This window comes from Benincasa hispida, chromosome 11 (assembly GCF_009727055.1).
Source record: "Benincasa hispida cultivar B227 chromosome 11, ASM972705v1, whole genome shotgun sequence".
Taxonomy (NCBI): domain Eukaryota; kingdom Viridiplantae; phylum Streptophyta; class Magnoliopsida; order Cucurbitales; family Cucurbitaceae; genus Benincasa; species Benincasa hispida.
In genome coordinates this window covers 66,615,915-66,628,944 of record NC_052359.1, presented here as the reverse complement: position 1 = coordinate 66,628,944, position 13,030 = coordinate 66,615,915, and the positions used below count along the sequence as shown (strand labels likewise).

General features: G+C 30.6%; 1 protein-coding gene and 2 non-coding genes across 4 annotated transcripts; 2 read left to right on the top strand and 1 right to left on the bottom strand.

The window, feature by feature from the left end:
* The first annotated feature begins 3,609 nt into the window (after positions 1-3,609).
* LOC120091771 (sucrose-phosphatase 1) lies at positions 3,610-8,883 on the top strand. Of its 2 annotated transcripts, XM_039049893.1 has the most exons (10): positions 3,610-3,831; positions 3,985-4,040; positions 5,596-5,688; positions 5,774-6,073; positions 6,194-6,295; positions 6,458-6,652; positions 6,737-7,021; positions 7,759-7,945; positions 8,496-8,542; positions 8,622-8,883. In XM_039049893.1, the coding sequence occupies exons 3-10, from the start codon at positions 5,629-5,631 to the stop codon at positions 8,715-8,717; spliced, it is 1,272 nt and encodes a 423-aa protein (XP_038905821.1). In that variant the 5' UTR covers positions 3,610-3,831; positions 3,985-4,040; positions 5,596-5,628; the 3' UTR covers positions 8,718-8,883. The 2 variants fall into 2 exon arrangements, with proteins under 2 accessions (XP_038905821.1, XP_038905822.1); XM_039049894.1 differs by lacking the exon at positions 3,610-3,831 and having other exon boundaries at positions 3,843-4,040.
* Positions 8,884-10,352: 1,469 nt separating this feature from the next.
* On the top strand, positions 10,353-10,424 carry TRNAC-GCA. The gene has a single exon. It is a non-coding gene; the product is annotated as a tRNA-Cys (tRNA).
* Positions 10,425-10,751: 327 nt separating this feature from the next.
* On the bottom strand, positions 10,752-10,823 carry TRNAC-GCA. The gene has a single exon. It is a non-coding gene; the product is annotated as a tRNA-Cys (tRNA).
* Positions 10,824-13,030: the final 2,207 nt, after the last annotated feature.

Below are 13,030 nucleotides of genomic sequence, written 5' to 3'. Positions count from 1 at the left end.
GGGACATTCATTTGAACTATCGACCTTTTAAATTGTAATAAATAGTTGGATTTGAACTATATTCAAATTATCTTATCCATGGGATTTTTAGATGTAGATTTATGTCATAGCTCATTTTAGATCAAGGAGTTTAAGGTTTCAAGCCTTACTTTACTAGATTTTAAATAAATAAATAAATAAATAAAACCATTAAAGGGATAACAGAGATGTTAATTATATCCAAAACTCAATTGGAGAAACTATAATCCCAACATCTCCTCATGTCTTCCAAATTGGAAGAGATAAAATGACCGAACTTGAAAAACCAGCAGCATAATGCGTTATACAGTGAGCAGTCTGATTCCGAACATGTGACAGAAATAGAAAGAGACAATTCTCAATGTCTCACCAACAAACTATTCTCATCAATTACATTCTTCACCTTAATAAAGTCTAATGAACCATTGTTAACTCAATTAACCTATCTCCCAGGAATCTCCGATAGAAAATGGGACTAAAGAAAAGTTTTGGATTCATGATGAATGGGGTATTGACCAACCAAAAAAAGGTGATTGGTACATGTGCTTTTGTTGTGAAAAAGATAGCTAAGGGGAATTGCTCTAAAGAATAAGGGTAGCTCACCTCCTGAGCTTTCATGTTGAAATTATTGCTGTATTGTGTGTTGCTTTCTAGTTGGGGATTTGTTGAAATTTGAATATAATATTTTGGTACAACTTGGCTTCCTTGCTAATAACATAGAAGGAAACTTAGCCCTTATTCTTTTTGGAAAAATAATATTTGTTTCTTAAATTTTGATTGTAATTTCTTTCATATTCAAATTATTATATATTTTTTCTCATTTGGTGTCCCTATCTTTTAAAATTTCATATATTCAAGTTTTGAGATGAATTTCACATCATTTCTAGTCTTCAAGATTTTACATTTTCATCTCACTTTTCATTAGCGGGAAAAAAATTGATAGTAGGAAAAATTAGAGCAAAGTAATTTAAATAAAATTATTTCACTTCTTTTAAATTAATTAATAAAAAAAATGAGCACAACAAAAGTAAGCATTGGTGTAAACTCACAATTGAAATTGTAGAGTCATGAAACCTATGACTAAATAGAAACTAAATTCAGATCTAAAAAAAATGTAAAATTTTGAAATTTAGAGACCAAATCAAAACTCAACTCTTACAGTGTAAGATTTTAAATCTATAAACCAAACAAAAATTATACTCAAAACCAATCTAATATTTTTTTTTTCTATTTCTTATGCAAATAGAAAAATGTGATGCAAAGTTCTACTCGGGACCATTTTGTACTTACCTTCAATTAAGGAAATTAATCACCAAATCAAGCATAATTCAATTGGCATAAAGATATGTTAGAGACTAAAAGGTACGTAGTTTGAATCTACATATCCCCTATTATATTAAAATAAGTTCAGTAAATCATTTTTTAAATCTGAAATTTGGTAAATGATTTTAAAATTTTTTAACATTTGGAATGAGAAAGATCTAAAATAAATTTATATAAAATTTTGTAATTTAATAATAACCGAAAAGAAAAAAAAAAAATATATATATATATATATATACATATTGATATAGACTTTTAATTAGGGTTGTTTTTAAATAAAGAAAACTGAACAAAAGTTTACAAATATAGCAAAATTTTATTATCTATGATAGTTTGCGATAGACTCTATCTGTGTCTTTCTGTGTCTATGTCTATTGTGGTCTACAATGATATTTTGATATTATTTGTAAATATTTTTCAATATTTTTGTCATTTAAAATAATTTCTTGAAAATAAAAAAATAACAATATTGAATATGAAATTTACTCCTATGTTGTATGTTAGGTGACTTTCGTCTTATGTGTAAAATACAATATTAGGACGGTTAGGTAATTAATCTTTGGTTCCTACAGCAAACTTTAAATTTGTGATTATGTTGATATATTATATCTATCTTTTAACCTAACGTTATTGATTTGGCATGTTGTGACAAATTTCTTTTAATTTATGTTGTCACAAATTGATGATAAAAGAACAACCCAAACTATATAAAAAAAATGAGTTTGTTATGTTGCTTTGATTAAAGATGATAAATGCAGCCACTTCTTTGAGGAAAAAAAAATAATAAATGCAATTAGTTCGAGCATAATTCAACTACTCATGATTAAAATATATTTTCAATCAAATTCTAAATTTCTCACTCTAAAGAGTATTATTCTTCGATTTTTTTTTCTTTACGATATGTCGATAATATAAATTTTATGTCAATTGAACTATGTTCAGTTTGGCTGCACGTTCTAAATGGTAATCTAGCAATATAGAAGCTTTGTTTCTTAAAATGTTATTGTTTTACTTCTGATAGTACAAAAAAATTTACTTGACAAATTGCAAAAATCACCTATTGAATATGGTGGTGGTTGCATTTACACCCTCAAACTTTCAACAATAAAAATTCAATTATTAAGCTTGCATAAATATTAAAATTGAACCCTTAAATTTACATATTGGAAAAATTAGCCTCTCAAGCATTTAATGGTAAAAATTGAAAGTTCATACTCATACAATTACTAAAACTGGTCCCTAAACTTGCAAATTGGAGAAATTTAACCCTTTAATGTTTATTTGACTATTTATCGTTTTTGTATGTTTCAAGAGTAGATTTTGATTTTGAAATTTTGTGAAATTTTGTGGTATTGTATGTTTTAACTTAAAATTTTTGTTTTTATTTTGGTTGTTGAGAGCATTGGAGTAAGCTAAAAATTGAAAAATTAAGAGAAATATGAGAGTACCTATATGAAAAAAGTGAGGATATCTATACAATTTAATTTAAAATTGATTTTTTTTTTCGAACTTACGAAAACTCCAAATAAATTTATCAGTAGGAGCATTTTTTAATTTTTTTTTTTTATTTGTAGAGTCATTTTTGTCACGAAAAATTAACAATTTCTGTTCAATACTAACATTGAAGGTATTTTTTAACTTTTATTAAGTTAAGGGTATTTTTGAAATGTTTTGAAAGTTCAAGAATATTTTTTAAATAAAATTTAATGATTTCCATCCAAAAATTAATGGTAACAATATTCTTTGAACTCTTTTTAAAAGTTTAAGAATATTTTTTAAACTTTTGAAACTTTAGGGGTATTTTCAACATAAAGGGTAAAGTTTATGGACATTTTTTTTTATAATTTAACCTAAATATATTGAATTTTAATATTTAACATTTGGGTTTGAATGAAATTTTAGTTATTAATATATGTGATAGACAAATTACATATTTTAAATTGATAAAAAATATATATATACTAAAAAAAGAAGGAAAAAAACCAACAACTCAACACAAAACTCGAATTTTAAGAATTGGGTTGAATTGGAGATCATATTTGGATCATTCGGGTAGCCAATCCGACCAACTCAAATTTTCGAATTGGCCCAAAAATTCTCCCTAATCCAATCCAACCCAACCAATATACACGTCTTAATCCTATGGTTTAAAAGTTCAATTTTTACCATTAAAATTTCGAGGGTATAATTGGAATTACGAGAATTACCGAATTTTATTCAATGGCAAAGAAGAACCCCACTATCTTGCATCCATTACCCAATTTTATTACAAGTTTCCAACTTCCAAAAACCGGTTTTAATATTTTTCTTCTTAATTTTCATGATCGAGTTTGGTAATTTGCTTCGACTTCGACATTCGAAATTTCTTTTAAAAATTTCTGAGTATATTCCTTTCACCATCACAAAAGAAGCGCCAAAGAATTTGGATCCAATTCTTATCATCACTCTTCTCCACTTATTCCTCTAATCTGTCACCTCTTAATTTCACAGGTATTTTTTGGTTTCTGTCATTTCCCAACGATCTTTTAATCCAGACCCACTACTTCCTCATCCATCCCGATCATCACAAATCACACCCAGTTTCTAATTTCTTTGAATTCGGTGATTTTTTTATTTGATCATGCCGTTTTCTTGATGTTTCAGCGTCAATTCTTGGTGGGTTACTCTCATTTTCAGGTGGAGTGATTGAACTGCTTGAGGTAAGTGTATGTTATTTTGTTTTTCTGCTCTCGATTGGTGTTGGTGTTGATCTGAATCGAATGTTTGGTTACTGGGAAAGTGTCGGAATCAGAGAAAATGGATTAGGAATTTCATTTTTGCGAATATTCTTTTGATTGTTTTAGTTGATGCTATTGCTCACCTGGGTAGGTTGGATTTTTGCAACTAGTTTCTATTTTTCAATTTGAGATCGTATACTTAATTCCGGGGGATGAACGGAGATTGATAATGAATGCAAATGTCCCTGTTGTTTCATAAAGTTAATTGTTCTACAAAATTTTGTAGGTTTAAACAAAATCTAAAATGCATATAGTCCCTTTGGCCATTGGAGCTTTAGTTACTTCACTGTTTGGCAAGTCTACCCAATCGATCCAATGCTTTAATTTGTTTTTGTTGAGTCATATAGAATCGATCATGTAGCTTTGTCATATAGAATCGATCATGTAGCTTTCTTTCAGTTCTTATTTCTTTTATTTCGTTTGAAGGGTACTAGATGATAGATTAGGAATTGGTTGATGAAGTAAATGTTATGTGAAGTTTTTCTGTTTTGGGATTCAATCTTTAAGACTAAAGTTTAGAGTCTGCTTGGATTCTGCATAACTTCTGGGAGAAGTTTCTAGTAATTGAAGACTCAATGCACAATTCAAATGTGGTGTATAAGGGAAGAAAAGAAATGGGAAGCTTGGATGTTTCTAAGTCTAGAATTTTCTTTTATTTAAAAAAATCATTTGTTAAGCATGTATCTAAATGTTTGGGGGCTTAGGCACCTAGTGTTTAAACACTCATGACAAGATTTGAAAACGCTTCCCTGCATGTGATTTGGACGGATGGTGTACTCTCTGTAAGGAAGAATAAGAAACACAGTACCATCATTTTTTCGCTGCTCCTTTGCTGGAAATTTCTGATGTTGATTTACACATTTAATTGGTATTTGACTGTTCCCAAGGATGTAAACCCCGTTCTTCCGTGAATAATGATGGTGCATCACTTCAAAAAGATGAGAAGATCTTTTAGCTTCACTTTTTTAGATTTGAAATAAACAATAGTATCTTCAATGAGAAAGAAAAATCCTTTGATTGGTTGTTAGAATCTTTATCCTTTTTGGCTATGTCATGGTATAGACTTTCTCCTCTGTTTAATAATTATAGTACAGAGCACTCTTTTGGCCAATCGGAACACTTTTATGTAATCTCCTTCACTTGGGATCTGGTTTTCCTCCCCCTTTTTGTTTGAAAAAAGAATAAAGGAAAGCATGTATGTACACCTTATGTGGGTATGGAAAATGTTAAGAAATTTTATATGTGTAACAGAAAGAAGTTGACTGCTTCTGACTGCACATGCAAAGGCTCAGCATGAAGTTATAAGTTGTTTTTTCATCTGAATAGACCTTCGATGCCTCCCTCATATCTTCTGAGCATGAAGTTATAAGTTGTTTATTCATCTGAAATTTTATACGTATAATAGGCATACTTTTCTTCATTAATGAGATTCCTGCTCTTAAAGTTAAAACGTGATTGACCTTTTGGGTTACCCCAGATTGACACACAGATCAGGCTGAGCATTGCAATCATGGATAGGCTTAGCGCTTCAGCACGTCTCATGATAGTTTCAGATCTTGATCATACCATGGTTAGATCTTTAATAATTTGTTTACTATTGTGGAACTCCATTTCCTTCTGGCAGCAATCTAATTTGTTAAATGCTTTCATTGAAGGTCGATCATCATGATTCTGAGAATTTTTCTCTGTTGAGGTTTAATGCATTATGGGAAGCCAATTACCGTCATGATTCGCTGCTTGTTTTCTCAACCGGCAGATCCCCTACACTGTACAAAGAGCTAAGGAAAGAGAAACCTATGTTAACTCCTGACATTACCATAATGTCTGTAGGAACCGAGATAACGTATGGGCACTCGATGGTGCCAGATGAGGGGTGGGTTGACGTTTTAAATCAGAAATGGGATAAGAAGATAGTCATTGAGGAAGCGAGCAAGTTTTCCGAACTTACTCCACAGGTATTAAACTTTTGAGGTTGAACAAAGAATGTTAACTTTGTTAGCCAGATAAGATTGTCTTTTATTCATTGCTGTAAGGTGTAGGTCATGTAAAGGATTGAACATTTTGGGTTCTTGTAGGCAGAGTCAGAACAACGGCCACACAAGGTTAGCTTCTATACTCAGAAAGACAAGGCTCAGGCTGTAACCAAGGCCCTTTCTGAGTCTCTGGAGAAACGCGGGGTAAGGTTGTATGCACAATGTTTGACACGTGTAACTGTGCCTATCATTTAGTGTCTTTCTTTTTCTTTCCCCCATATCTTCTTCTTTTTAAAATCATGTACCAACCATGAGGTCAAGTATGAATTTTAACCATGAAGCTCCTTTTTGTATGCGTTTTATCAGTTGGATGTAAAAATTATCTACAGTGGAGGGATAGATCTAGATATATTACCGCAAGGTGCTGGAAAAGGACAAGCTCTTGCATACTTGCACAAAAAATTCAAGAGCATCGGGAAACTACCAACCAGTACACTTGTTTGTGGTGACTCAGGAAACGACGCTGAGCTATTTAGCATTCCTGATGTTTATGGTGTCATGGTAGTTCATCAGCATTACAATTTGTTATTATCAAAGATAATTCCATTTCCTTGTTCTATTGATGAATTATTTTGCATTATTTAGGTTAGCAATGCTCAAGAGGAACTGCTGCAATGGCATGCTGAAAATGCAAAGGACAACAGCAAGATTATTCATGCTTCAGAGAGGTGTGCAGCTGGCATTATACAAGCTATTGGCCATTTTAAGCTTGGTCCCAATATTTCTCTTAGAGATGTCAAGGACTTCTTGGACTCTAATCTGGAAACTAAAAGCATTGGCCTTGAAATTGTGAAGTTTTACTTATTTTACGAGAAATGGAGGCGTGCAGACGTTGAGGAATCTTCCTTGGATCAGTTGAAAAATTCCTTTGTATGTCTATCTCTTCGATCTTTAGTTTCTCATTTAGTACAGTCGTTTGCATATCTAGATTTAAAGTGATACATTCTGGTCTAGGGGTAAAACGTTGCAGTTACTTTGTACATTCTCATTTAATTCAATATCAACATTTCTAGCTTTCTTTTGATGTTTCCAGTATCTATCTAAAAGTTTCTTCCACCATATGGAATCATATGGTATGGTTGGTCGAGAATATATTTAATGGTTAAATTTACTTATCCTGTTGGTTTAAGGTTTTTAGTCCACTTAGTAATTTAACATAGTAAGTATTATTCCAAGTTTTTGGGTTCAAACCCCCACTATTGTTCTGCCTCATTAATTTCTTGGTTTCATGATTAAAATTAGCATTTGAGCCGTCCACGTGTTGAATGAGCCTATGTTGAGACTATATTAAATCCTAGCAACTTAAAGTTTTTATTATTTTGGCAGTGATTAGTATAATTACTATTCAATTTTTTGCATGAGTAAAACTTGTTACATTTTTTTTTCATATCATGATCTTTTGTCTCAGCCATTACATCCTCGGATATGCTAGGAGAGCAGAGCTTTGTAAGATCTTACTGTTTCTAATTATCTGATATGCATGTATAGAACTCTCACTGTATGATAACTATGCCCATTATTTTCTTGACCTGGATTGTGTAGTGTTCTACCTAGATCTAAATTCTTTTCTGATTACTTTTATCCTCTTTTTTTTTTTTTCCTGTCAGAATCCATCTGGTGTTTTTGTTCATCCGTCTGGTCTTGAGCAATCTCTTTCAGACAGCTTGAGTTCAATAAGAAAGCACTATGGAGATTCCCAAGGAAAACAGTATCGAGTTTGGGTTGATCGAGTATTGCCTACAAAGATCAGTTTGGATTCGTGGCTCGTGAAGTTTGACAAGTGGGAATTATCTGGTTCGACTGCTTTTCTTCCAATCTCTCTGATCTTTCTCTCCACTAGCTGTTCTTTTTCACTTCTTTAGATCTTTCTTATATTCAATAAATCATTGCATCAATCAGGTCATTGACTTTAACATGAATGAGATGATGCATCATTCTCAACATTCTCAGCCATTGTCATGGATTTTAACTGTGGTGTACTCTGTTTCTTCATAATGTTGAAAGCCTAATGTTGAACAATGTTTGCTATTGAAAGTCTCTAGAAAATTCTTGGATACAGCCTCCATGCAATCACAAAGAAAAAAATATATATTGAAAAAAACATCTTTTTTAAAAACGAAAAGTTGGCCCTGCGGCAACATGTGATTGAACACTCGAGTCGTCTATACAAAAGACTGCACCCGAGTATTTTGCTATCAAATATTCTAAGTGAATTCATGACATTAATGGTAAAAGCATCAAGTTTATGGTTCGATGATCGTGTCAGTTATAGACTTGTGTGCCTGTGTTCCTTATGTTTTCTCGGTTACGTGCCACCGCTGTCTGACTTGTCAATGTTTTACAGGTGAGGAGCAATTATGCTGCAGGACAACTGCCATACTAAGTTCAAAGGTACGAAATATTAATATTAGATTGCATTTTGCTGTTTTTCTTGTGTGTTTCACTGAGATTCTGAGCTTTTGGAATTCAGGATTCAAATGCTGCCAGTGAGTTTGTTTGGTTACATGTTCATCAGACTTGGCTGGAGGGATCAAAATCAGAGCTTAGTTCAACCTGGCTCTTTTAGTTTTTTTTTCCCCCCTCTAACTTCTCTCTCTTTTTCAACCCAAATATCTGGTCACAGATAACTCCAGAACTAAGGCAGTACCTCTGTTTTTCATGAAAATAAATGTAATTTGATGATTTGACATCTTTATTAAATAAATTTAATATAATGATCACTTTGTCTTTGATGTGTTTTAGCCTTTCAGAGAATGCTTGTACTTTGTAGTTATAGCAATCTTCTTCCCATTCAACCTAACTGTTGGTACTAGCAAAGCAAGGCTCCATCTTTCACTTTTGTGTTTAAAATTTCTAGGCAACATTCGACATGTCGGAGTGTCTGATATCGGAAAAAATATCTTTTCTAGATGAAAAAAATATGTCCAGATAAAGAAATGGCGACGAATAATATTTTTAATCATTCAAATACTACTTAGGTTATAGTAATATGTCGAGATAAAGAAATGGTGACGAATAATATGATTTTTGAACCTTATTAAAGGTATCTTAATTAAGTTCTAATTATAATATGCTAATTTGAGTCTAGTTTGACTGGTTAAGATGCAAGAAATATGAAAGAAACATTATTACATTAAAAAAAAGATTTTAAAATAATTGGAATATATTTTCACTCACAATGATAATTGCTTGAAAACGATTTCTTAATATAGAACACAATAGAGAGCAGTACATCACATCAAATATATCAAGAAAATGACAAAAAAAAAAAAAAAAATCCTCCTTAAGTGGAAGTTATGGTGTTTGTGCTTCTTTCTTCCTCTTAAAAAACGAATATTCTTTTCTTTTTACTTTTTATTTTATTTATTAAGAAGGACTATACAATCAAAATATATATATTGTTTTAAATTGTAAAATGACTGAAAATATTTTCAAATATAACAAAATGTTATTGTCTATCACTTATAGACAATGATATTTTACTATATTTATAAATAAACTGACACATTTTTCTATATTTGATAACAACCTTATATATAACAAGTTATTTCCCAAATACGTACACGTAAACAAAAAGCTATTCTCATGGAATTAAATTTAATGGTTAAATTAAAAGTTTAGTCTCCAATTTCTCATTTAGTAACTATTGGCTTTTTGAAAATTATATATTTTTTTTATTTAAGTGAAAAGAGTTTAATTCTTAGCCAAAATTCAAAAGCGGAATATACGTCTTTAAAAATTACTTTTATAGTTTTCAAAACTTTACTTTGTTTTGAAAATATTGATATAAAGTAGATAACCAAATAAACTTGGAAATGAGAGGGGTCTATATAAGCTTATTTTTCATAAACAAAAATAAAAAGTCAATGGTTACAAAACGAAGTTTAAGTTTTTGATTTGTTTAAAATTTATCGATTTGTTAGACACAAAGTTACAAGTTTAGGGTTCCATTAGATATAAAATCTAAATTTATACATAGTAAATCAGTTAATTTCTAAAATTTGATTTTTTTCAGGGACTTGTAGAACACAAATTTGATAATTCAAAGACACAAAATTAAAGGTTAATAGATCTATTAAGCACTTTTAGTAGTTTATTGGCCAAACGGGCACAAATTCGAAAGTTAAGGTCAAAATGTCTATTGTTAGCTAATTAATTAATATAAAACGTAAAGAATTTAACATAAATTTAATCAAACTAAGGGTTCATAGCTCAGTGGTAGAGCATTTGACTGCAGATCAAGAGGTCATCGGTTCGAACCCGGTTGAGCCCTTATTATAATTATCTTCTTCTTTTTTTTTTTTTTTTTTTTTTTTTTTTTTTTTTTTTTTTTTTTTTTTTTTTTTTTGCTAATTTTGTCTTATTGTCCTTATGTTGGATCAATTAATTCAAATATTATTTGAAATATAATATTAAATAATTCAGATTACTTATTTGTGAGATAGACAGAATATAAGTGGAAAAAAAACCATTAAATGGAATTAAATTAATTAATAATGGAAGCAGACAATTGATGAGGATCTTATCTGAAATTCCGTGCCTTTATTCAAACGTGAGAAAAAGACAAAACTTGACGAAAGAAGAAATAAAAATAAAAAAGAGGGCCCAACCGGGTTCGAACCGGTGACCTCTTGATCTGCAGTCAAATGCTCTACCACTGAGCTATAGACCCTTTGTTGGATACACCAAATAAACTATAAAAACCTCTATTTATGAAAACAATTTCAAATTCAATTATAGGTCTCAAATTTATTCTTCCATTTTATATCCACTGTCTTTTAAAACCTGCCTTTTCACGTGGTGTTTGAATTATTTTTTTTAAAAAAAATATTTTATATGTGTTTCTTCACATTTATTCTCTTCATAAAATTTTGATTGTGTTGTGAATTTCAAGAGCACAACCGTGCACAGCGAAAACACGGATATGAAGAAAATATAATATAATAATAATATATAATATAATATAATATAAAATAAATAAATAACAAAAAATGGATTTCTCCACTTTCTCCAATCTTTTTGGATTGGTCATCAATATGTATCTTTCAAAACTCACCAAATGTCACTATTTATAGGCAATTTGGCAAATACGAGGTGGATTACATGAACACTAATAGTGTGTAATCTTAAGACACATGGGTAATGGATAAGTGACACGTGACCAATGGACACTAATAATGGGCATCTACATTGCCCCTTATTTAACATATTTATAATCCTCCCCTTTATGCTTATTATATATGAAATATGTCTCGTTAAAATCTTACTAGAAAAAAACCCACTAGAAAAAAAATCCTTGTGAAAAAAAAATACATATTTCATATAATATGATACTCTTAAAAAGTATATTTACTCCCCCTCATGGAAATATCACTTGAGATCTCTGAGTTGCCGCATTTCAATGTTGTGCACCATTTTTTCAAATGTTGTGGTAGGTAGTGCCTTAGTAAATAAGTCTGTCATATTATCTTTCGAACAAATTTGTTGTACAGTGATGTCACCATTTTCTTCAAGATCATAAGTGTATAAAAGCTTCAGTGAAATATTTGTTGTTCTATCTCCTTTAATATCCTTTGACTTGGGATATGCATGTTATGTTGTCTTCGTATAATATCGTTGGAAGATTTTTACTAGAAGACAAGCCACATGTTCCACGAATGTGTTGAGTTATTGATCTTAGTTATACACATTCTCAACTAGCCTCGTGAATTGCAAGAGTATTAGCATGATTTGAGGAAGTGGCTATTATGGTCTATTTCACCCATCATCGTGATATAGCAGTTCCTCCACATGTGAATAGATAATCTATTTGAGATCTAGCTTTGTGTGGATCAGATACATTTCCAAAATTTGCATAATCAACTAAATAAAAATTTGATTTATTTGAATATAAAAAACCCATGTCGATCGTTTCTCAGGAATAATAGAATATATGCTTAATTCTGTTCCAATGTTTTTTTGTTGAAGAAAAACTATATCTTGCTAATAAATTTATTGAAAATGTAATATTTGGTCTTATATTATTAGCAAGATACGCAAATACACAAATTGCACTAAGATATGGTACTTCAAGACTAAGAAGTTCTTCATTATCATCTAGAGGGCGAAATATATATTTCTTCACATCTAGTGAACGAACTTCCATTGGAATGTTCAATGGATGTGCTTTGTCTATATAAAATCTTTTCAAAACTTTTTCTATATAAGTTGACTGATGAACAAATATCTCATTTGCTAAATGCTCAATTTGCAAGCTAAGACAAAATTTTGTTTTTTCGAGATCTTTCATCTCAAATTTTTTCTTAAGATATTCTATTGCCTTTGAAAGCTCTTCAGGAGTCCCAATTATATTTAAGTTATCAACATATACAATTATAATAACAAATCCTGGTTGTAATTTTTTTTATAAAAACACATGGATATATTAGATTGTTTTGATATCCTTCTTTCAACAAATATTCACTCAGGCAATTGTACCACATGGACATATTAGATTGCTTTGATATCTTTCTTTCAACAAATATCCACTCAGACGATTGTAACACATTCGTCCTAATTGTTTCAATCCATATAGCGATCTCTGTGACTTTATTGTACACAATTCCTGAGAACTTTATTTATATGTTTCAGGTACCTTAAATCCTTTTGGGATTCTCATATAAATATCATTATCAAAAGATTCATATACATATGTTGTGACAACATCCATAAGATGCATATCTAGACTTTCATACACAGTCAGACCAATTAAATATCTTAGTGTAATTATATTCACCACGGGAAAATATATCTCCTCATAATCAATACCAAGTATTTATGAAAAATCTCGTGCAACTAGTCTTGCTTTATATATCGTGACCTCATTATTTTCATTTCTTT

Excerpts from the sequence above, each read along its gene's own strand:
- LOC120091771 (XM_039049893.1), top strand. The coding sequence starts at position 5,629 with ATGGATAGGCTTAGCGCTTCAGCACGTCTCATGATAGTTTCAGATCTT. Across the intron at positions 5,689-5,773 it reads CAGATCTTGATCATACCATG|GTCGATCATCATGATTCTGA; the intron begins GTTAGATCTTTA and ends CTTTCATTGAAG. Across the intron at positions 6,074-6,193 it reads TTTCCGAACTTACTCCACAG|GCAGAGTCAGAACAACGGCC; the intron begins GTATTAAACTTT and ends GGGTTCTTGTAG.